This window comes from Zingiber officinale, chromosome 6A (assembly GCF_018446385.1).
Source record: "Zingiber officinale cultivar Zhangliang chromosome 6A, Zo_v1.1, whole genome shotgun sequence".
Classification (NCBI taxonomy): Eukaryota; Viridiplantae; Streptophyta; class Magnoliopsida; order Zingiberales; family Zingiberaceae; genus Zingiber; species Zingiber officinale.
The window spans coordinates 35,431,131-35,457,200 of record NC_055997.1 but is presented as its reverse complement, the minus strand read 5'-3'; the positions used below and the strand labels follow the sequence as shown (position 1 = coordinate 35,457,200).

At 39.6% G+C, this 26,070-nt stretch overlaps 1 protein-coding gene and 1 long non-coding RNA gene across 2 annotated transcripts; both read left to right on the top strand.

Annotated features, from left to right (window-relative positions):
* Positions 1-5,603: 5,603 nt before the first annotated feature.
* LOC121994743 lies at positions 5,604-20,015 on the top strand. The gene is made up of 4 exons (XM_042548677.1): positions 5,604-5,632; positions 17,079-17,342; positions 17,965-18,036; positions 19,448-20,015. The coding sequence occupies exons 1-4, from the start codon at positions 5,604-5,606 to the stop codon at positions 19,506-19,508; spliced, it is 426 nt and encodes a 141-aa protein (XP_042404611.1). The 3' UTR covers positions 19,509-20,015.
* Positions 20,016-20,149: 134 nt separating this feature from the next.
* LOC121993872 lies at positions 20,150-20,566 on the top strand. The gene is made up of 2 exons (XR_006115455.1): positions 20,150-20,212; positions 20,363-20,566. It is a non-coding gene; the product is annotated as an uncharacterized LOC121993872 (long non-coding RNA).
* The last annotated feature ends 5,504 nt before the right edge of the window (positions 20,567-26,070 follow it).

Sequence of the window (26,070 nt, the reverse complement as noted above, 5' to 3'; positions counted from 1 at the left end):
TTGCAACAAAAAAATTATTCGTTCCTTTTTTGCGACAAATTTGGGGACGAAAATTTTATTCGTTGCCAATTTTGTCCCCAAATTCGTTGCTGAATTTGCAACAAATCATAATTCGTTCCAAAAGTTGGCATCAAACATTTTGGGACGAAAAAATTTTCGTCCCTGATTTTGTCCCAAAAAATTTTGCAACGAATTTTTTTGTAAAATTCGTCCCAAAATTCGTCCCAAAATACCTTATTTTTTGTAGTGTAATGATTCAAATGAAAAATTGATTGATCTTAAATATCACAGGAGTGTCATAGGTAGTTTGTTATACCTAACTACAAACCAACATAATATTTTATTTACAGTTTGTATGTGTTCTAGATACTAAATCTATGCTAAGTAATCTCACTTAACTAATGTTAAAAGAATCTTTAAATATCTAAAATGCACAATTAATGTAGGAATGTGGTATCCTAGGATAACAAACTTTGAATTTATAGGATTTTCTTATTCCGAGTATGACAATTATAAATTGGACTAAAAAAGTATAAGTAGTGGATGTCAACTCCTTGGACTATCACTTGTCAGCTGATTTAGTAGAAAATAATACTGTGTTGCTTTATTTACTACTGAAGCAGAATATATAGCAATGGGTGAATGTGTAGCACAATTATTATGGATAATGCACACTTTAAAAGACTTTAACTTGAAATATAAAAATATAAAAATCTTTATTGATAAAATAGCTCAATCAACTTAACTAAAAATTTAGTGCATCATTTAAGAATAAAATATATTGAAATCAAACACCACTTTATAAGAGACCATATAGCCAAAGGAGATATTAAACTTAACTATGTTGAGTTCAAATCGAATTTGACTGACATCTTTACAAAACCACTTTCAAAATTTGAATTTAATAATTTATGAAGACAATTAGAATGTCCACCATAGGCTAGGACTTGGTTTTTCCCTCAAAAACTCATGTTTTTCATAACCTAAAAATTATGTTTTATAAAACTTATTTTGGATTAAGTTATGTTTTTAAACTTAAACTTTTATGGGCATAGCCTAGGTTTCCCCCCTAGAAAGCATGCATATATAGTTTTAGGTAGCCATCTTCTCACAAGCGTATAAGGATTACCTTGTGTATTCAAACACTTAAAATGGTGTGAGATGCATAAGGTTTTGCTTTGACTTCATATGCTTATATCAGTGCATAAATATAGGTCTTGGTGAAAAATAGCATAGTACGTTAATCAAATTAAATAATTCTTCTTAATAAACAACTAGCTAGATAATTTTTGTTAATTTGACTAACTAAGTGAATACTATTATCTCTTGGTAGTTAGTTAGTAACTAAAGATTAGACATGTACGTAATGATATTATTTTTAGATGACTATTTTTAAACTAAGTTTTTTTCTTTGCTTTAAATTAAAATTTAAACTCAAACTTAACCTAAACTTCAATCAAACTAAATCTTAGTCAAATTTTATTAATTAAAATGTAAAACTTAGTTAAAATTATTTTTAAAACTTAGTTAAAATTTAGTTGAAATTTATTTAAAACTTAATTAAAATTTAATTAAAACTTAGTTAAAATTTAGAGACTTAATTTAAAACTTAATTGAAATTTAAAGACAAAATTTAAAACTTAGTTAAAATTTTAAAGAATTAATTTAAAATTTGGTTAAAAAAACTACCCTACCCATGCCAAACTGAGGCACCCCGAATCATTCAAGCCACCCCAGTTACAACCACTCGAGGTGCTTTGAATAATCCAAGGCGCCTCTCATTAAGGCGGTAATTTACCTGCTGAAACATAACTGAGGAGCCTCCAAACCAAATGGAGGTGCCCTCAATAACTTATTGAACATGCCTTCAACTAGGTTGAAGGCACCTCCAATCAAAATTTTAAGAGTGAACAAAGGACTTAAATGCTTGTTCTGTTCTTAGATGAAGGTACCTTCTAGCTGCCCTCCAACCGCCATTTCCCACCATTTTTCTCCCCTTTATGTACTAATCCTTCGATATGCCACCTAGGTAACCCCTAAATCAAATATTTCAATCAAGTTTTTCCATATTTACTATATTTCTTGAATTTTTTATGCATATCTATTATTTTAAGAAAAAATGGACCCTTAATCCACCCATTGATAGTGCTAGCACTACCCCCTCTACTGATGTTAAGTTTCCCACTGAGCAACTTAGGCTATATTTTCTAGATCATACATATGCGCCTCTTAAGACTAGGCATCAGAATAGGTCTTTTTTTACATGTCATTGCCCAAATATAATTGAAATTATTAAATATTATAACTTAAATCACCTAGTTTACTATAACGAGGCTGTTAACCTAGATCTGTGTGCTCAATTTTATAATAATTTGGATAAGATAAATGACTTGACATTCTCTACCAGAGTAGCTAGTAAAGATATTAGATTTTCCCCTACTCTCTTAGTTCAAAGCTTAGGATCGCGATAGTATACAAGATTTTCCCCTACTCTCTTAGTTCGAAGCTTAGGATCGCGATAGTATATATGCCCATTTTTATGTTACCCTAGTAGGGAGCTACCATTTGGGGCACTCTATTCCCATATTATCTTAAACACTATTCACTTATATATTTTTTTTAAGGAGGACAGAGTCCCTACTGTCACTATGTAACGCCTGAAAATTCTTAAATTATTTTTAAAAATATTCTATGATTTTTCTGGAATTTTTAGATATTTTTCCGGAATTTTCCGAGTAACGGAAGCAGCAAAAATAAATAGAACCGCAACATAGCTTAGGCGGGAATCGAACCCGAGACCTATGGTTTAGGGATAATGTTAGTAACCGGTTGAACCCAGCAGGGCCGTGCTGAAGGAGAAGGGAAACATTTATATTTATATTTAAGTTGGGCCTAGTTATCCACTTAATATAAATTAAGAACTTAAAGAGGGTTTGGTTTATTTTATTTTGGTTCGGCAACTTTCCCTCACCCTAACCTCACCGACGCCACCTCTCCCTCTCCTCCTCTCGGCGCCACAACAAGGGAAGCCTAGGGTTCTTTCTCTAGGGCCCCAAGGACACTTTCCGGCGACGATTCCAACACGAAAAAGGTTCTTCTCCGCGAGAGGAACGCGAAGACGTGAGCGAATCGTCGAGAAGGTCATCTCCACCGGAATTCTAGCGAATAGAATCGTAAGAAATTACGAACAGGAGGTAAGAAACCCCTCACCTACAGTATAATAGCTCCGTTTGATTTCCTATGCATTAGTTTTAGCTATATGCAGGTTTTTCGGCACTTAGGGTGTGTTTAAACCCTCCTCGAGGATTAGGGATCTAGTTGAGCACCTCTAGACGGGCCGGACACGTTGTTCTCCTTTAGTTGGAGATTCTAGACGTTGTCGGGTGCCTAGAGGTGACCTCCCTATTAGAGGAGAGAGTTGGAGCACACCAAGTGTTCGGTAAAATGTTAGTGTAGCTAAATACCACCTTAGTTATGTTTAATAGCTCAGTTAAATGCATTAGAAGCGTTTAAAACAGTAAATCAGTGTATTTTAGCTTATATGGGACTACGGTCCAATGGGTGGGCTCCCATAGTCGCCTCTAGGTTCAGACAACCTAGCTCTAGGTTCAGATAACCTAGAAACAGCAAGTTAGAACAGTTAGCTATATTCAGTATTTTATTTTCAGTGGCACTGTACTGGATCAGATATCCATTGGGTTGGACTCCCACAATCGTCCCTAGGTTTAGATAACCTAGTTAACCCTACTAAATTCGGGACTTACAAACCCGGGTCTAGTTAGGGATGCGCGCACAGCAAGTACAGTTGCCGGGCCCCTCAGCAGCATGATTATGTATTTTCACTTATTATGAAATAGTTTTCAAAACTCAAAACTTGTTATATTAGTTGAGGTTGATTTCAGTATCAGTTTAGCTTCAGTTTAGCTCTTCCTTGTTTATACCTTATGATAGCTTATGTTCAGCTTATGTTATGCCATGCTTTGTACGATACCATGCCATGCCATGCTTGCATATTCAGTATGTTCTTTTCAAACAGCATGATTTAAAATCATATCTGCATCGTGTGCATGATTTAGTGAGGTAGATGATTTCTTACTAAGCTTTAAGCTTACAGATTCTACTTTTCCTTATACTGCAGATAAAGGTAAAGGAAAGATGGACTAGCAGTGGAGGCTGGAGGACAATGCAAAGGATGGTGTGTGTGGCAGGAACTGGAATGAAGATCCTAGGGATCTAGTTTTATTTTACTACGCATTAAAACTTGTAGCAAGTATAGTTATTAAAGTCTTGTCTCTTTTCCCTTATGCTTCGCATCCTGGTATGGTTAATGGTATGAACTAGTGAACATGCTCAATATTATGTCTTGAATGTTACCCAATGCATGATAGAATAGTTATTAGCATTTGTAGAGTGTTTCACTGATTTTGGCACGAAATCTACTGAAATCAGAGTTTCAGCCTGAAATCAGAAACCCTGATTTCTGCGAACAGTAACTTTCTGTTCGTATTCTGATCGATCTGTGGATCGATCAGGAGCTGGGGAAGCCTCTGATCGGTCGGTAGACCGATCAGCGATCTGGTTTCTGCGAACGGTCGGTAGATCGATCAGGAGCTGGATCGCGGCTCACTGATCGGTCAGCAGACCGATCAGTGACCATCTGGATCGGTCGGCAGACCGATCCAGCAGCGTACAGAATTACAGCCTAGTTATGGATCGGTCGGTTGAACGATCCAGAGTTTCCTACCGTACCAGTATCAGTGGATCGATCTGTGGTCGATCCGAAGTTAATAGTTTAGCAAAGATTTAAATTAGATCAGCTTTCCGCACAGTATAGCACAGCATAACTGTAGCGATTAGACCTTACAGCCTAGTAGTAGAAGGCGGGTCGTTACAGAGTGGTATCAGAGTAGTATTCCATACTTCCTACACACACATCAGCATTGTACCTGCAGCTTCCAAGTAAGAACATCTCTCACTCAGTTTTGTTTTCAGCTTTCATATCAGTTATATGTGCTTTCATATTTGCTCTCATGTTGGTAGTTAATTAATTCATGTTTACAGTAATAGTATTTAACATGTTACCAGTAGTTAACTATAACATGATAGCCTAGTTATATATATATGTATTCTCTATGTCTTTAGAAATGGCACGAGGACGCCCAGCTAGAAGGGCATTAGCTACTGAGCCCCAGCAAGAGGCAGGCAGTTCAGTGCCTCCTCCAGACCTTACAGCACTAGTGGCTCAGTTACAGCAGCAGCTAACTGAACAGCAACAGGAAATAGCCACCTTAAAGGCTAATTAGCAGAATACCCCCACAGTCACCCCGGAACCGAATTTGACTACTCCGGTAGTCTTGGAGGTTCCCCCAGCTCAGCACCAGCAGCCCCAGCAGGTGAGCCAAGAAAGGAAGCCTATCGGATCCAGTGGCGGGGGCAAGCCAGAGAACTTCTCGGCACTAGCGAACCATGGGATGCACAAGCCAACACTAGAGAGCACAATGGAGCTTCGGTGGCGAACACGAGAAGGTGAAGTGTGCCTCCTGCTGACAGAGGCGCGCATGTGGTGGGAGAGAATCGAGCAGGCGCCCGGTGAACCGGATGTCATGGGGCGACTTGAGAAGGAGTTCTTGAGGTTCTTCCACACACGGTTACGAACCGCCACTCGACGAGTTCACGAGTTTCGTCGGGCAACCTTTCGGTTGAGGAAGCGTGAAGAAATTCAACAGGTTGGCTCGTCTGCAGAGCTAGTCGGCACAGAGAAGGAACGAATCCGGTTGATGCTCAAGATCTTGAGGCCGGAGATAGCAGTGAACGTGGCTGGTGGCATACATAGGCCACAAACCACGGAGGAGCTAGTGGCGGTGCCTTGACCACGGGCATTACGAGCAGCATAAGCGGAAAAGCAAGTCTCCTCGAGTCCAAAGGCCAAGGAAACTCTCACACTCCAAAAGCAAGAAGGCCACGGCTCTGGCGGAAAGGAAACTCCAGCAGCCGTCGGGGAGTGACCCAAAGGAGGACCATCTAGCAAGCGACCCGGTTATCAAAGTGTGCTACTTGTGGGAAATTCCACCGGTTTGTCGCAAGGGCACACGAGGATGTTTTGAATGTGGACAAGAAGGGCACATGGCTAGCGATGGCCGAACAAGACCGGTCTTCCTCGGCCACAGCAGATTCAGTATGTAGGCCGCTCTATATCGGATGCAGCCGCTCTAGAAGGTCCACTTATCGGCCGGGTAGATTAGAAGCCCTCCATCTAATGCGAGGATCTACTCACTCACGAGAGGGCGTAGCCAATGCCTCGATAGTTGTTCTGGTCGACTTAGCATTTTTCAAAGAGTAGCAACAGTATTATTTGATCTTGGGGCAACCCATTCCTATATAGCTAGGGCGTTCGCCGTAAAGTCAACAATAGCTCCGAGGTACTCGTCAGTTTCGACGACACTACCTTCGGGAGAAGTTATGGCGTCACGCGGCTCGAGGCGATGCCGTCATTATAGCGACGAGGAGCTCTTTTGTAATCGATCCGCTAGAAATGATGATCTGACGTCATCCTTGGAATGGATTTCCGATCGAATACGGTGCTTCCATAGAGTAAGCAGAAAGTCGTGTTCCAACCCGAAGGAGAAGATTGAGTACATCGGAGAACCAAAGAGAAAAGCTGAAAAATTTCTCTCATGAAGGCACGAAGTTGATGGATTCGGGATGTACGGGGTACCTAGCACATGTAGTCAATACCGGCCGGGCGGGGAACCAACCTAGCGAGGTCGGTTGTATGTGACTACCCGATCTTCCACGAAGATTTACCAGCTTAGCACGGGACGGGAGATCGACTTTGAGATAGAGCTCATTCCGATACAAATCCTATCTCCAGCGCCTTATCGCATGGCTCAGCAGCGAAGGAACTTGGGAGCAATTCTGAGGCTGCTCGACAAGGGTTTCATACGCGAGTCACTCGCCATGGGGGCGCTGTATTGTTCGTGAAAAAGAAGGATGGAAGCATGCGACGGTGCATGGACTACGATCATCGAACCAGTCACAATCAAACAGTATCCCTTCCCGAATCGATGACCTGTTCGATCAGTTAAAGGGAGCAGCAGTGTTCTCTAAGATTGACCTCAGATCAGGATATCACCAGGTCAGAGTCAAGGAGGGTGATATACCGAAGACAGCATTCAGGACCAGATACGGACATTACGAGTTCGTAGTCATGCCTTTTGGCGTGACCAATGCTCCAGCTACATTCATGGATCTCATGAACAGAGTATTCAGGGAGTATTTAGATAAGTTTGTTATTGTGTTTATCGATGACATTCTTATCTACTCAGGAACTCAGGAAGAACATGCAGAGCACCTGAAGACAGTACTACAGACACTTCAGCAGAACCAGCTATACGCCAAGTTCACGAAATGTGAATTTTAGCTAGATCAGGTGTCCTTCCTGGGTCACATCATCTCAAAGGATGGTATTATGGTAGATCCCAGCAAGATAGAAGCAGTAAGTAACTGGAAGAGACCTAAGAATGCCAGCGAAATCAGGAGCTTTCTGGGATTAGCAGGATATTACAGGAAGTTTGTAGAGGACTTCTCGGTAGCCTCCCCAGCGTGACTCTTACGGAAAGAGCAGAAAATTTCACTGTGAGAACAGCTCCAGCGAGCTAAAAAGGAGGTTGACCAGTGCTCCCATTTTGGCTCTACCAGACGACACCAACAGCTTTGACATCTATAGTGATGCCTCTAAGTTGGGACTAGGAGCAGTACTAATGCAAAATGGCAAGGTGATCGCCTATGCCTCCAGAAAACTCAAGGATTATGAGAAGAATTACCCTACTCATGACCTTGAGCTTGCAGAGTGTTCGCTCTCAAAATTTGGAGACATTACTTATATGGAGCTCGGTCAGAGTATATATAGACCATCAGAGTCTCAAGTACTTCTTCACTCGGAAGGATCTGAATATGCGACAACGCAGATGGCTAGAACTGGTCAAAGACTATGATGTTGATATCCTCTACCATCCCGGAAAGCCAATAAGGTAGCGACGCACTTGGAAGTCCAGTGCTACCTTATTATCTCTTACATGTCACCACCCCTACTGAAGGAGATCGTAGATTTCGGTCTCGAACTCATCATTGGACGGCTCTACTATGACCTTAGAGCCTACCTTGCTTGGTGATATTCAGTCGGACAGGATCACGAAATTCAGAAAATCAAGCAAGGACTACAGAATCAGAAAGTGAAGAGTGTCCGATAGCGGGTGTTGTATTTTGGTGACAGACTGTGTTCCGGATCGGGAGGAGCTACGGAGGCAGATTTTAGATGAGGCTCACAGGACTCCTATGCAATGCATCCGAGTTCCACCAAAATATATCAAGACCTGAAGAAACGCTTTTGGCCCGGGATGAGCGAGACATCGCCAGATATGTTAGCATCTGCCTCACTGTCGAGGGTCAAGGCGGAACATCACCAAGAGGAGTTCTGAACCTATACTGATTCTAGAATGGAAGTGGGAGGATATCTCTATGGACTTCATAGTGGGACTACCTGGAACCACGAATGGTTTGATGCCATCCGGGTAATAGTCGACGGGTTGACTAAATCAGCCCACTTTTAGCTATCAAGATATCCTACTCCATAGAGAAGCTAGCTCGCTTGTATCTCGAGGAGATCGTCGGACTTCATGGAGTCCCACGTACCATTATTTCAGACAGAGACAGTACTCACACACTAGGAGTGTGTACAGTCAGCATTAGGCACGGTTAAAGTTCAAGACAGCATTCCATCCGCAGACGGATGGTCAGACGGAGTAAATCGGTACTCAAGATATGCTCCGGCGTGTGCCTAGACTTCAGAGGAAGTTGGTGCAAATATCGAGCTTAGCAAAATTTGCATACAACAACAGCTATCGAGCCACTATCGGCATGGCACCTTATGAGGCTCTCTATGCGGAGGTGTAGATCTCCAATCTGCTGGTATGAGAGTGGTGAGCAGAAGGAACTAGAGCTCAGACAGATCTAGTAGCGAGATACCACTATCTGACAGATCCGGGAGGATAGAGGCACTCGAGCCTTAAAAGCTATCTTGATACAGCGCAGACCTTAGAGTTTTCGGTTGGGGATTCAGTGTTCCTCAAAGTAGCTCCCATGAAGGGAGTAATCGTTTTGGGAAGAAGGGCAAACTTAGTCCCAGATATGTGGGACCATACCTTATCGAGAAGAGTGGGCAAGGTAGCATATGAGCTAGAGCTACCCAGGAAATGTCATTGTCCACGTATTTCATGTCTCCATCTTGAAGAAGCATACGGATGCCACCGGTGGATTGAGCCGTCAGTACAGATCCGCGAAGACCTCAGCTATGATAGTCGGCCTATTCAGATAATAGATCGGGAAGAAGTTGCGGAACAAGGAAGTACCATTAGTCAAAGTCATTTGCACAATCACACAGCAGAAGAGGCAACTTGGGAGGCGAAGCCAGACAGAAGTACCCAGAATTATTCTAAGTTCGAGGACGAACTTTTTATAAGGTATGGGGAGTTGTAACGCCCGAAAATTCTCAAATTATTTTTAGAAATATTCTATGATTTTTCTGGAATTTTTAGATATTTTTCCGGAATTTTCCGAGTAGCGGAAGCAGCAAAAATAAATAGAACCGCAACATAGCTTAGGCGGGAATCGGACCCGAGACCTATGGTTTAGGGATAATGTTAGTAACCGGTTGAACCCAGCAGGGCCGTGCTGAAGGAGAAGGGAAACATTTATATTTATATTTAAGTTGGGCCTAGTTATCCACTTAATATAAATTAAGAACTTAAAGAGGGTTTGGTTTATTTTATTTTGGTTCGGCAACTTTCCCTCACCCTAACCTCACCGACGCCACCTCTCCCTCTCCTCCTTCTCTCGGCGCCACAACAAGGGAAGCCTAGGGTTCTTTCTCTAGGGCCCCAAGGACACTTTCCGGCGACGATTCCAACACGAAAAAGGTTCTTCTCCGCGAGAGGAACACGAAGACGTGAGCGGATCGTCGAGAAGGTCATCTCCACCGGAATTCTAGCGAATAGAATCATAAGAAATTACGAACAGGAGGTAAGAAACCCCTCACCTGCAGTATAATAGCTCCGTTTGATTTCCTACGCATTAGTTTTAGCTATATGCAGGTTTTTCGGCACTTAGGGTGTGTTTAAACCCTCCTCGAGGATTAGGGATCTAGTTGAGCACCTCTAGACGGGCCGGACACGTTGTTCTCCTTTAGTTGGAGATTCTAGACATTGTCGGGTGCCTAGAGGTGACCTCCCTATTAGAGGAGAGAGTTGGAGCACACCAAGTGTTCGGTAAAATGTTAGTGTAGCTAAATACCACCTTAGTTATGTTTAATAGCTCAGTTAAATGCATTAGAAGCGTTTAAAACAGTAAATCAGTGTATTTTAGCTTATATGGGACTACGGTCCAATGGGTGGGCTCCCATAGTCGCCTCTAGGTTCAGACAACCTAGCTCTAGGTTTAGATAACCTAGAAACAGCAAGTTAGAACAGTTAGCTATATTCAGTATTTTATTTTCAGTGGCACTGTACTGGATCAGATATCCATTGGGTTGGACTCCCACAGTCGTCCCTAGGTTTAGATAACCTAGTTAACCCTACTAAATTCGGGACTTGCAAACCCGGGTCTAGTTAGGGATGTGCGCACAGCAAGTACAGTTGCCGGGCCCCTCAGCAGCATGATTATGTATTTTCACTTATTATGAAATAGTTTTCAAAACTCAAAACTTGTTATATTAGTTGAGGTTGATTTCAGTATCAGTTTAGCTTCAGTTTAGCTCTTCCTTGTTTATACCTTATGATAGCTTATGTTCAGCTTATGTTATGTCATGCTTTGTACGATACCATGCCATGCCATGCTTGCATATTCAGTTTGTTCTTTTCAAACAGCATGATTTAAAATCATATCTGCATCGTGTGCATGATTTAGTGAGGTAGATGATTTCTTACTAAGCTTTAAGCTTACAGATTCTACTTTTCCTTATACTGCAGATAAAGGTAAAGGAAAGATGGACTAGCAGTGGAGGCTGGAGGACAATGCAAAGGATGGTGTGTGTGGCAGGAACTGGAATGAAGATCCTAGGGATCTAGTTTTATTTTACTACGCATTAGAACTTGTAGCAAGTATAGTTATTAAAGTCTTGTCTCTTTTCCCTTATGCTTCGCATCCTGGTATGGTTAATGGTATGAACTAGTGAACATGCTTAATATTATGTCTTGAATGTTACCCAATGCATGATAGAATAGTTATTAGCATTTGTAGAGTGTTTCACTGATTTTGGCACGAAATCTGCTGAAATCAGAGTTTCAGCCTGAAATCAGAAACCCCTGATCGGTCAGTAGACCGATCAGGGAGTCTCTGATCGGTCGGTAGACCGATCAGGGACCTGATTTCTGCGAACAGCAACTTTCTGTTCGTATTCTGATCGATCTGTGGATCGATCAGGAGCTGGGAAGCCTCTGATCGGTCGGTAGACCGATCAGCGATCTGGTTTCTGCGAACAGAAACTTTCTGTTCGTTCCCTGATCGATCCGTGGATCGATCAGGAGCTGGATCGCGGCTCACTGATCGGTCGGCAGACCGATCAGTAAGCCACTGATCGGTCTGACTGACCGATCCGGGATTACAGCCTAGTTATGGATCGGTCGGTTGAACGATCCGGAGTTTCCTACCGTACCAGTATCAGTGGATCGGTCTGTGGTCGATCCGAAGTTAATAGTTTAGCAAAGATTTAAATTAGATCAGCTTTCCGCACAGTATAGCACAGCATAACTGTAGCGATTCGACCTTATAGCCTAGTAGTAGAAGGCGGGTCGTTACACACTAACTTTAGGTCCCTATCCCTGAGGATACAAGATCAGGTTTTATATTGAGCCTTACCACCTAAATCCTACCAGTCACATCTCATGATGTTGTTATGATGCGTCCACCCTACTCTTTTTTTCTTATGCATTGTGTCAACAATTGGACACAGATATTTCCATGCATATCTTTCATAATGTTATTCATGCATCTAGAATAGTTACTAGGGAATGCATCCATATGCCTTATTGCCATGTGTTGACCTTTATCTTTCACTACAAGAAAAACCCTCATAGACATCGGTGGAACAACAACGGTTTTAAGCAAAAACCGATGTGTTTGAGTATTTTACACCGATTTTTCCATAAATCGATGTCTATGAGCACAGATTTTCGCTCATAGACATCAGTTTTTTTAGCCGATGTCTATGAGCGCCTTTTTTCCGTTAATAGACATCGATTTTAACAGTAGTTTTTAAAATCTGGTGTCTATGATAAAATAAAATAATTTAATTTTCCCACCAATACTTAGCCGAAATTTGTAACACTTCACCCTTCCCTCCAAACCTAAACCTAAACTTTTATCGCGCCATCCGCCATATACCGTCGCAGCGCCATGATAATTGGCATTTTGATGCATTATTTGTAACGCCCGCCCTCCCTGCTAACCCTAAGGGACGGGGCTACGATACTCTACGTATAAATTTTCTTTTATAAAACAGCGGAAGACTTAAAATAATTTTCATAGTTTTAGTAAAACTTTTCTTTTAAATTTCTTTTGAACTATACTATCACATGGCATCAAAAATCATAACATCAAATCCAGTGGAACCATAATGTCAAGCCACACATGTTTAGGTATCACAAGTCATAAAATACCAATGCATAGTTCTTTAAAGAAACTTTAAGCAGGTTCTTATTTATTTGGTTGCCTAGCCACTGCCACACACATCTTCGTTGCCCCTCCTGCTGCTCCTCTAACTCATCCAGCTTTTTCCTTTATCTGTGGTACAAGGAAAGTAAGCTATGAGCACTCATGGCTCAGTAAGTTCCTTTCCTACTCACTAAAACCAACAATCAGCACATAATCAAGAATGCATCAACAAGTCATATCTAAACTAATCATGGCATAACATAACATTCTATTCAAGCATATCATGCATCATAATATAATCACAACTAGTCATAGCATATCAAGCATCACCATGGCCGAAACATATACATAGTGCATTGCATAAAACATAGCTAGACATGGCATAACAACAAGTATCATGATATATCAAAGCATGTCCGAAACATGTATATCAAAGCATCATACTATGGCCGAAACATGTACATCAAGGCATCATCATATCCATGGCCGAAATCTATATATCAAGCATCAATAAACCAATGGCCGAAACATGTCTATAAGGTATAGCATGAACATAACGTAATCATACCTTATCATGGCATATCATAATCAAGAGCATAATATGAAACATAGCATAATCATAAGGTGTATGCAATATGATTTTGGAAAACATGTATCCGAAAAATATGTGTATGTCTCATGATCTTTTAAACCATTTTCTTTTACATATATACTTGAAAATAATCTCAACATAAGGGGGATCCCGGCTATGTACCACTTACATATTGCGCGCAACCTTGTAGGTCCAAGGTAGCAAGTCTTGAACCCTACGAGGCAAACATACTAGGCCCTTAGTCCTAGGGGCACTTAGGAGCCCATCCCTAACGAGGTCCTTAGTCCCCGGGGCGCTTATGGAGCCCACCCTTGGTACAAGCCACTCACATATAAAGTAAAATACATGTCATACATATCATGTATCATAAAAGCATGCATCACTTAGGCACACATCATATCATAAAAGTATGCATCACTTAGGCATACATCATGTCATAAAAGTATGCATCACTTAGGCATACATCATATCATAAAGGTATGCATCACTTAGGCATACATCATGTCATAAAGGTATGCATCACTTAGGCATACATCATATCATAAAGGTATGCATCACTTAGGCATACATCATGTCATATCAATATGCATCACTTAGGCATAGATCATAAAAACATGCATATCTTAAGCATAAAGCATATCGTCAAGCATACATGATTTAACCACATATCATATCATGAAAGCATGCATATTTTAAGCACTAAACATAGCATCAAGCATGCATAATTTAACCACATATCATAACATAAGCATGCATAATTTAAGCACAAAGCATATCATATCATAAAAGCATGCATATCATATCATAAGTCATAAATCACAAGCATACATATTAAGCATAAGGGTGTATCTTGTGATTATCCTATCATAGGAAACATGGTATCATATTTATCTTGGTTTTAAGCTTCCTAAACCCTTGTGGCCGAAACCCTTTAGAGCTCAATTTAGGTTAAACACAACATCCAAGCATGTGGCACCTAAATTATCATCATAACATTTTCATAGGAAGCATTATAAACATGATTAACTTAGTTTCTAAGTTCCTCAAGTCCCTAATTTCATATGGCCGAAACCTTAAGGTGTGAAACAAGGTTCCATATGACATAAAAGCATGGACAACTTTAAATCATATTTATAACATTTTTACCAAGGAACAAGGTAAACACATTTTACACATTTGAATTAGTTTCTAAGTTCTTTAAGCCCTTAACATATGTCATGGCCAAAATTTAACAAGTTCTCATTAGGGCTACAAACAAGCATACAAGCATGTGAACTTGGACTAACATTATGTATAAATTCATACAAGGCATCATCCAATAGTTATGGCCGAAACAAACCCTAGCATCATTTTAGGTCATAAAACAACATATAGTAATTGAACCTTGGCTTTCTACTTATCATATTTCATGTAGGGTGACATGAGCATATTTAATTTAAGTCCTAGGGTTTCTAGGGCATCTAAACCTTCATGGCCGAGACTTACAATGGTCCATTTAGGTCATGGAAAAATCATACAAGCATGTGACACAATCAATAGGTTATCATATTTTCATAAGAAGCATTTTAACACCTTTGGTTTAAATTCTAGGGCCTCTAGGTCATTTAAATCCTACTTGGCAGAAACTCATCAGTGTTTAAACTTGCTTCAAGTAACATAAAAACATATGAAGTCATACAAGTTTCATAGCATGTGTAAAGACAAGCATAATGAGCATACATATGAATTGTGTCTTAGGCTTTCTAGGTTTCTTTTTCTCTTTTTCTTTTATTTTTTTCTCATGGCTGAAACCTACCATTCTTTAGTTAGGTTTTTAAGTGGCCTAAAGCATGAAAAACCTAAGTAAATTTCATGGTAAAATTTACTAAGAAACATATATATAAATTTGGTTCATGAACAAACTTGGACTCTTGTGATCATACATGTCATATGTCATATAACAAATTTTTCTACACCCTAATTAAGCATGAGGGCATTAGGCAACTTTCATATCTAAACATCACAGAGGTCTTGAGCATATTAAAGTTTTGTTTAAGCTTTTCTAAGCTATCCATCTCATCATGGCCGAAAACCCTAAGAAAGAGTTCATGAAGTTCTAGCAATATTCAAACATACAACTCTTTTAAGATATTTGTATTCTATCACATGAGCATGTTTATTTAAATTTAAGGGTCTTCCTAACCCTAAACCCTTTCTTGGCCGAAACATATGAGTGTGTTTTCTTTTAGTTCAAATATCTTCTAAGCAAGAAAACTAATACATGATCCTTAATATTTCATAGGAAGAACCTTGTACTAGTTGGGTAAAACAATAAATTTCCCTAGCCTCTTAAAAATATTTTTGGCCAAAATTCTAGGGTTAAGTACTTCTCTGATCAAGCATCATATAGGTATAAAAACATGAAGAAGAACCCTTTTCCATGGCATAGAAAATCTATCATGTAGTGAAGACTAGTTAAACATCACTAGATTTTTTTTTGAAAGCTCTTCTTAGCCGAATTTTCTCAAACTTGTTTCTAGGTTTTAAGATCTTCATAAAATCCGAAGAACACATAAAAGCCTTGTACCACAGGTGAGGGGAAGCTTACATCCTTTTTCGCTTGTGGATCTAAGGTATGGTGAAGAAGAAGTAGCCTCTTCTTCTAGTTCCTTTTCCTTGATTCCTTTGCTAAGTCCTCCTTGTATCTTAGGCTTTTCTTAGGGAAAAATTTGGCTTTGGGGCTGAAGGTGGAGGAGAGGGGACTGTGGTTTCGGTGAGGGAGAGGATGAGTGAGAGAAAAGGAGAGAAAAATAATTTTATCTTTTCTTGCTCCCTTTTATGTTAAGGGGGAAGAGGTAGCAAACTTGATTTTTGCTTTCCTTCTCCCTTAGCATTTTTTTTCTATTTTTATTTTATTTATTTTATTTTCCATTTATTCTCACCATTCATGATGAAATAAGGGGGAATGAATCCCCTTAACTCCTCTTTAAGATTTCGGCAACATCAAAGAGGAAGAGGGAGAGAAAGGGAGGAAGGCAAGTTGCCTTTCTCTTGCTCTTTTCTTATTTTCTTTTGGCTATCTTTTATTCTCACCTTTATCATGAGTTTCCCTCCTTTGCTATCAATATATTATTCCTATCCCAACTGGTTATTACCCATTAATTCTATGAAATATAATATAAGAGGTTCAAGGTTCAATCCTTGACCTCTCCCTATTTTTATTTATTTTTATTTCCTTTTTGGTTCAACTCACTTCCTATTATTTTTCTAAGGCAAAATCTCACATTCATATATTTATCTTACAAGCTTAGTGGGTATTACATTATTTCTGCCCTTAATTTTCATATTTTAATCTTCCATATGATTAATTGTTGATTCTTATCATATTTATTGAGCTAGATTCACATTTTGAGTTTTGCTATAATGCTTCCTATTTTTATGGATTTCTACTTATAATTGTGCACTTTTATTTTTGTAGGGATTGAACCAAAATGAACATAAAGGCTTGAGTTAATGAGAAGTCCAATCTGAAGAAATCTGAGTCATTGGATCAAATCGGAAGCAAATTAAATGAAAGGTTTAGATATGATTAATTCTAGCCGTTCATCAATATCTGATTGATTCTGGCCAATCTGTGTAGATCTGGAATGATCTGAGCAGCTCATCTTGTTCTAGCCATCCTGACCATTTAATGAGTTCTAGTTGATCTCGACCATTTATTCAGATTTGATCTCAACCGTTCCATCAAATCTGGATTGATCAGGACCGTCGGATCAAATCTAGAGAAATAAAATCCCCAAAGCTTTCTCTTATTCCGTTTGGCAGATCATTATGCGCGTTTCTTCCTCGCGACAGAGCTAGGGCACCGACGGCCGGCGACCACTTCTCCTGATTCACTGTCGCTGGCCGGAGCTTGTCCCTCACCTCCCACGGTCATCTCCTATCCACAGCCACACTTCCTCTTCGGGATTTCCAGCGGCGTGCGGGCTAGGGCAGCAACGACGGCAAGCCATTCCAGGCGGCAAGCTTCGGTTCCGATCATCCACCTCACCGGAGGGGTTCTCCGGTGAGATTCTTCACCTTCCGGCCATCCCTGCCCTTTTCCCAGCAGTAGCTCTTCTCCAACAGACCTGGATAGAACCACACAGCTCAGCAGCCTCTTCGTTCCACCAAGTCCGAACAACAAGTTTATTCTCCTATTGTTGATTCTGTTGTTTGCATGGATGAAGATTTGATGTAATTGACGTTTCTTTTAGTTGGTTGATGCATGCTTGTACTAATCTGTTCTTCCCTGTTTTAAATTTGCACGTACTTTGCTTAGTTTACTGAATGCTCATCAAGTGTTTGTTGAAATGCCCCAACCATCTTTGTCATCCTAGTTTTGTATTTTCTTAGTTTTGATTCTTGCAACGCTTTGTTAATTGAATGATGCATGATTCTCTTATGTTATGTCTTCATTTACTTGCAATTAGATAAGGTTAGATTACGTTCTATGCTTAATTTCTCTAGTTGCTTACTTTTTATTGTCTTTAATTTCCTTGCAATCATAGTTTAAGTTAGACTAGGTTTCCTTACCTGTACAATGTGTTTTCTTCTATGGATGTAAACACTAAGCAATGTGATGTTTCTTTTCTGTTTAACATGAAATCTAATAAGTTGTATATATCTATTTTTTTAATATTTTCTAGACATAAAGGAAAAATTATGGAAGCAGTTCCAAAGATAAGAGAAAGGTCAAGAAGTTGTAGCCCTCGGCCTAGGTAATGATTTTTTATGTCAATCAGAATTGACATTTTACAATTTTTTTTTGAAAGTTTGTGTACCTTTGTGGTTTTTCTCTTAGTTAGCACTTCAACTCACATAGTTGATATGGAATGACTATTATCTTTTTTAGAGTTATCCCTCCTGAAAAAAATATAGAATATTTCAAATTTCTGTTCAAGTTATTGCAAGATTACCTCAGTCATATAGATTGATGCCATTTGAACCTAAATCTAAGAAATTGCCTGATCAGCGCTACCACATATCCAAGCTATGAGCAAACGAAAGGTCCTTTATGATGAAAAATATATAAGATTTTGGGACTTAAAAATGGTGAAAAGATGAACAGAGCTTGCACATGGCTTAATGACCTAAGGATATCTTTTATGAAATTGCAGCAAATGCATGACAGATGTAATTCTGCGGTGAGACCAACAAGTAAGAGCAACAGGATTTTAATTTTCTCTATGGTCAACCTTGCATAACGGAACTTGTAGATTCCTACTCTGTGTTGTTTGCTATGAAGAAGAGTGTACTGTAATCATGTGTGAACTGTGGATATTGTAGATTTCAGAGTCAAAGTCATAAGCCTGCATTAACTTTAGCATCCAAATATTAGATGTTAAGTTGTTAAGATTAAACCTCAAGGGGCCCTCCTCACCTTTTCTTGCACCTGACCATTCATAAGACTTCAACTCCTAGTGCGTTTAACATTTGCATTCCAGATTCATTACATTTCATGCGCAGCAAGCTTAGATTCTTTACCACAAATAAATTCTTAAACTTAGTGTTTTTAGAATGTTTAGGTTCTGTGAACTGTTGTGATAATGGAACCTATTGTCTATTTATTTATTTCTTCACTTTGATTATCATTTGTCATTGATTTAATCTATATTTTAGTTGAAATATAATTCGACTTCAACTCATAAGGATTTTACACTGACCATATTTGGTTCTTCTCCATACGAAAATCAATTGACCAGTTATTATACAAATCAAGAATGTAAAATTCCTCAAATTTGTTCTATTTTAATTGAAATCTCATTGCTTCCCAAAGATGACAGTGATCCAATGATTCTTTGCTAGGTTTGATATGAAAGAAGAAATTACATATTTGGTATCCACACTTCTACTTTTTGTGTGAAGGCTTTTACACTGTTTGTCTTTAGGTCTCCTTAATAGTTACAACTAAGGGTTTGATGTTGTTTCTCCATGTCAAAATGTATTAATTGGCTGCTATATGAAACATGTCTATTTTTTCCTCTAATTATTTCTATTTTAACTAATATCTTACTCATTTTTAAAGTACATGATGATTTGTTGTTGACTTGCATACAAAAGAAGAGAAGTTTATTTACTATGTGTAGTTCTTATTTGTGTGAACTCTTAATCATTTTCTATTTATTTCAGGTTCTTCATAACATTGTTGTTGCAGAATACTTTCACTGGAATGTGCTACGTGATTCAATAACTCCTATTTTTCCACTGGACTGTTAATCTCTTTTTGATTTTGTGGATAACTTTGCTGCAAACTATGCTCTGAAGAGAGTTTATTATGTCAACTATGCATTGGGGATATCTGGACTCAGGAAACCTTGCTGGCATCTATTATGAACAAAGTCAACTTGACATGGCAATTCTGCATTACAAGCAAGCTATCAACTGTGATTCTACCTTTATTGAAGCTTACAATAATCTGGTAAGTTGATAATGATCTAATATGTCAAAATGTGGTATCCTTCTTGATGGTGAGCCAGGTTAGTTAATGATCGACTTTCTTGCACATTAAAAAGGGAATGCTCTCAAAGACGCTGGACATGTGGAAGAGGCTATTAACTTCTATAGGGTGACTTTTTAATTTGGATATTTTTATTCTCTTAAGTTTTTTTCCTTGTTGAATAACTTCATTTTAATAATTTTTCCCAAGTCATGCCTTGCTTTACAACCTAACCATCCACAAGCATTGTCAAGCCTTGGCAACATATACATGGACTGGTAAGCTTTAGAAATGTTTGATGACAACTGTGCGGATAGTTTATTTTTGTTCCTTAATGAAACTTCTCTTCATGTTGCAACATGATGAGTGTTGCTGCATCATTCTATAAGGCAACTTTAGCAGTTACAACAGGGATATATGCGCCCTTCAACAACTTGGCTATTATATACAAGCAACAGGTAGAGTACTATATCTGCCTTTTCATCGCTAGTTTGCGAGTTACTGCATATTGCCTCATTTAATGGAAGAAAGTCATATAATTTGTCTATCTTCTTCTTTGCTGTCTTTGCCCCTAGTTGGAAATTGATAGTTCTCTTGTATTACACCAGGGAACTTATGCAGAAGCGATAGCCTGTTACAATGAAGTTCTTCACAGACTGTTTAATGCAGAAGCGATAGCCTGTTGCATATTGCCTCATTTAATGGAAGAATGTTTGTGTATTTTATGGATACTGTTATAAGAAGAATATTTATATAATTTGTGAATATTTGTGTATTTTTTGGATACTGTTGAATGAAGAATATTTATGTAATTTATGAATATTTGTGTATTTTTTTGGTTACTGTCGATTTTTCACTGTTTCGGAAATCAAATTTGTGTTGTTAAAAAATATTGATATTACATCGGTTTTCCACCGCTGCAAAACCGGTGTCATTAACTAATATTACATCGGTCGTATAACGTTGCCAAAACTGGTGTTATTAACATATAATATTACATCAGTTTTACACCGTTGATGAAACGGTGTCGTTAAGTGATACTACACCGGTTAATAACCGATTCGAAACCGGTGTCGTTAAGTGATACTACACTGGTTTTAACTCGATGTCTAAAATGACAAACCTTTTACATCGCCTTCATAGACATCGGTCGAAAATGTAGTAGACACCGGTGGAAAACCGATGTCTATGAGGGTTTTTGTTGTAGTGTTTTCGGCCATAAGAGTTGATGTTACCTAGATCCCACTCACTCCCCTGAGTGAGTATGACATGTTTGGTCAACAATAGTTAGCATTAGTCTATATAGAGTTTACTACTTAGGGTGGTCTAACTTTGAGAGGGGGTATCCCTCCAACCATACCCGTTGAGGTCGACGAGGCAGCTGAGGCCATAGATGAGGAGATGTCGGAATTCACATTTCCTGACATCTTTTCATCTCTTCCTTTTTTGACCCCGCCTTCGACTTCCCAGACTTTAGTGGATAACATTACGGACTAGAGGAAACTTCCTCTCATCTTAAGCAGACAGTTTCTAGTTTTTGTGGAGGTGACTACTGGATTTGGTTTCTTTTTAGTATTTATGTTTACGCTTTTGGATATCTCTTGACCGCTTTGTAGCGACCCACCTTTCTACACTACTACTATTCTCTAAAGGTGGACGCTACTTGACTACTAACTCTACTTAACCGGTATGATTAAAAATCACATAGAAACTCTACCGAAAAATTTCGGCAGAATCTCCCCTGTACCGGTGACCCCAAACTGGGATACATAACATGTATACTCAGCCACAGGCGGCTGGAACATATAATTTCACAACCACGCAGTATAATAGCACAATAAAAATATGAAACTACTCTAGCAATGGCAAACAACCATATCACTCCAACAATAGGAGGTATCAAACTACAATGCGGAAATAAACTCAATTACAATCTCAACTTCATAATAACATAAACTAAAACTCTATACAGGTAGGTCCTGAAAATTCACTAGCGAACTCTGGATCTCTCCATAGTCCTGGCATCACACACACTGTCACAGCATCTCCTTGTCGCCTTCTTCCTTATACTTTTCCTTTTCCTTTATCTGCAGTAGGAGGAAAATAGTATCTATAAGCTAAAAGCTTAGTGAGCGCTATCCTACTCACAAAATCTCGATATGCATGTATATAAATAAAAACATGCTAAAACTGAATGCTAACATGTAAAGCTGCTCATGCTCATAAATAGCAAAGAAACTAACTGAAGAACTAACATGTAAAGATAATCATGCTCATAAATAGCAAAGAAATCTAACTAACTGAAATACTAAACATGTATAGCTAATCATGCTCATAAACCAATAAAGGAATCATACTAACTGAAATACTAAACATGTATAGCTAATCATGCTCATAAACCAATAAAGGAATCATACTAACTGAAATACTAAACATGTATAGCTAATCATGCTCATAAACCAATAAAGGAATCATACTAACTGAAATACTAAACATGTATAGCTAATCATAGAACTATCATGTGTATCAATAAGAAACTGAATTGATACCTAAGCTAAACTAATTAATGCTAAACTGAGTCTAACTTGTATTCACATAACTAATTTGTGAAGTTTTGAAAACTATTTACATAATAGATTAAAATAATAATCATGCTGCTGATGGGCCCGGCAACTGTACTTGCTGTGCGCGCATCCCTAACTAAACCCGGGATTGCAAGTTCCGAGTCTAGTAGGGTTTTCTAGGTTATCTAAACCTAGGGACGACTGTGGGAGCCCAACCCAATGGATATCTAATCCAGTACAGTGCCTTTGCTGAAAATCAAATACTGATTTCATAATTAATTTTCTTACCTTGCTTTAACTAGGTTATCTGAACCTAGAGGCGACTGTGGGAGCCCACCCATTGGACATCTAGTCCATAAAAGCTGTAGCAAGACTATATAAGCTGAATTAAATGCTTCTTACTGCATTCACTGTGCTATTTAGATGCTTACTGTAGCATCCTACTGAGCTAAGCATTCTATCGAACACTTGGTGTGCACTAGAACACACCCTACGTACTGAAAATCTATATACAAAGCTTAACATAAATCTGCATGCTAAGTTTAACTAAAAATCTGCATATTGAGCTTATCAAAATCTGCATACTGTACTTATAAAAATCTGTCCATGAACTTCTAATATCAAGGAAACTAGAAATAAACGAATCAATGCTGCACATACTCATTCTTTATCATGCTTACTAAATAACGAAGAGGCTGAATTTGCAATGCTATTAAACAGGGCTGATCATATGGCAATTTATTCTAATCAACAAGAAATCTATGAGCTAAATGCAAACTAAAAATCTGCTCATGCTTCATTAGTTGTGCACGCCTACTGCTACACAAGGAAACTAGATGTTTGATACAAAAGTCTGGATTTGCTTAACACTTGGCTGTTCTTCTTCATTGCCGCAAGGAGGAAGAAAGAACAAAATCTAAAACTGCAATTAAACTAGCGAAACTGAAATGCTAAATCAAGGAATCTGGAACACATGTAGAATAGTACTAAAAGCTAAACTAAAACTGAAGGCTTAATGCTAGGGCTGGAAAATCTAACAACATGCTAGAATAAAGAGAGATTACAATCTGCTGAACTGGAAATAAGAAACTTGAAAACTGAAGCTAAAAAAAAAACTAATCTCCAACTAAAAGTTAGGGTTCGGATGGAGGTAAACCTAAGCACAACTGAAAATTTAAAAGGAACAATTTGCCAACTGATGCTAGGATTCGGATCAAGAAGAAGGATCAAAGTACATTCACTTGCATAGCACTAACGGAAAGGAACAGAACCGAATCAAGAAGGAACAAAATTCAAAAATCTCCACAACCTAAAATCCGAAAACCATGAAGATAAATCGAAGTTCGGAACAACTCCTACTGCAGGTGAGAAGCAACTCACCTAGAGCTTCTTGCACTTACTACCGAGAAGAAGGAAAGGGGAAACTTTTTAGGGTTCGGGCGGATCCTCTCGGCAACCCTTTGTGTTCCCGAGCTTCTCTTCTTCGAGACAACCACCGTGGATGAAGACTAGCCGGAGGGAAGCTTCGCCGGCGCCGGGATCTCAAGACCTAGCTGTCTCTAGGTTTTCCGCCGAGGTTGCACCGTCGCGAGGGAGAAGAGTGAAGAGGGGTTTTCGGGAGGAATTGTTTTGGTTTTTGGAAAATCAAAACCTAACTCCCTTTCTTATACTCGGCTTTAATCACAACTATGCTTTAATATCAATTTTCTCCATATTGGATTGACAAAGTCCGTGTAGCTCAGCTGGCTGGGCCGGATTCTGCTTGGGCCGAGGAGCTGGGTTCGAACCCCAGCTTCTACAAACTCAATTTTTTTTTCTTTATTTTAGTTTATTTTTAAAAATTATTCTCCTTGGTAAAAATACCAAATGAACTCCAAAAATTGCATAAAAATACTCTAAAAATTTCTAAAAATCTCTAGAATATTTCTATGACATTTCTAAATATTTTTAAGGGCTTTTAGAACTCGAAATAGGGAAAATTGGGTTGTTACAATTCTCCTTCGTCATAAAAGTTATGAAAGACATTGTTAGATTAGATGTCTTGAGGTAAGTCTAGCTTGTAAGCTACCTTCCCAATTCTCTCTATGATCGGGGTAGGGTCCTACGTATCGAGGACTTAACTTGCCCTTTTTCTCTTGGATTCTCCGATGTACTCGAACTGTGCTTCTGCTTCAGGTTGGAATATGACTTTCTGTTTACGGCACTCTATGGAGGCACCGTATCTGATCAGGAAATTCATTCCAAATATGACATCGTAGTCAGTCATGTCTAGCACCATCAGATCACAAAAGAGTTCTCTGTCTGCTATCATGACTGACACTGTTTTGAACCAGTGCGTGGATGTCATAACTTCTCCCGAAGGTAGCGTCGTCAGAAACTGACCACTGAGTACCTCTGGAGCTATTGCTGACTTTACGACGAACGCCCTAGCTATATAAGAATGGGTTGCCCCAGTATCGAATAAGACAGTTGTACTTTACTGTAAAATACTAATATGACCCGTGACAACTGTCGAGGCATTTGCTACGTCCTCTCTAGTGAGTGAGTAGATCCTCGCGTTCGTCATAGCTGAGGGGCTTCTAATCTGCCCTGGCCGATAGGTGGACCTTCTAGAGCGGACTGCATCTGATATAACTGAGCTGGCTGGCCTGCATACTGAATCTGCTGTGGCGAAGGAAGACCGGTCTTGTTCGGACACTGCTTGGCCATGTGCCCTTCTTGTCCACATTCAAAGCATCCTCGTGTGCCCTTGCGACAAACCCCTGGGTGGAATTTCCCACAAGTAGCACACTTTGAAATAACTGGGTCGCTTGCTAGATGGTCCTCCTTCTGGGTCACTCCCTGATTTGCGCTTGCTGTTGGAGTTCCCTTTCCAATTAGAGTTGTGGCCTTGCTGTTTTTGAGTGTGAGAGTTTCCTTGGCCTTTGGACTCTGAGGAGACTTGCTTCTGCTGCTTGATGCTGTTCTGGTAGTGCTCAGTGATCAGAGCACTACTCACTAGTTCCTCCGTGGTTTGTGGCCTATGAATGCCACCAGCCACGTTCATAGCTATTTCCGGCCTCAGCATTTTGAGCATCAACCGGACTCGTTCTTTCTCTGTGCTGACTAGTTCTGGGCATAGACGAGCCAGTCTGTTGAATTTCTTCACGGGTTCCTCAACTGATAGGTTGCCCTGACGAAATTCCGTGAACTCATCGTAGTGGCGATTCGTGACTCGCATATGGAAGAACTCCTTGAAGAATTCTCCCTCGAAGTCTGCCCATGTCATCTAGCTCACTGGGCGCTTCGCTCTGATTCTCTCCCACCATATGCATGCGTCTCCTGTCAGACAGAAGGAGGCATACTTCACCTTTTCCTGTTCTGGCCAGTCTAGAAGCTCCATCGTCCTCTCCAGTGTTTTGAACCACGCCTGAGCATCCCATGGTTCACTGGTGCCTGGGAAGTTCTCGGGCTTGATTCCCTGCCACTGGATCAGATAAGCTTCTCTTCTGGTTTCTACTGCTGGGCTACTAGTACTACTGGTGCTGTAGGCTGGACTGGTGGAACCTCTATAACTACTGGGGTTGCTATGTTTGGTTCCGAGGTGACGGTGGGAGTATTCTGCTGATTAGCCTTTAAGGTGGCTATCTCATGTTGCTGTTCTACTAGTTGCTGCTATAACTGAGCTACTAATGCTGTAAGGTCTGGGGGAGGCACTGAACTACCTGCCTCATGCTGGGCTCAGTAGTTGGTGCCCTTCTAGCTGGGCGTCC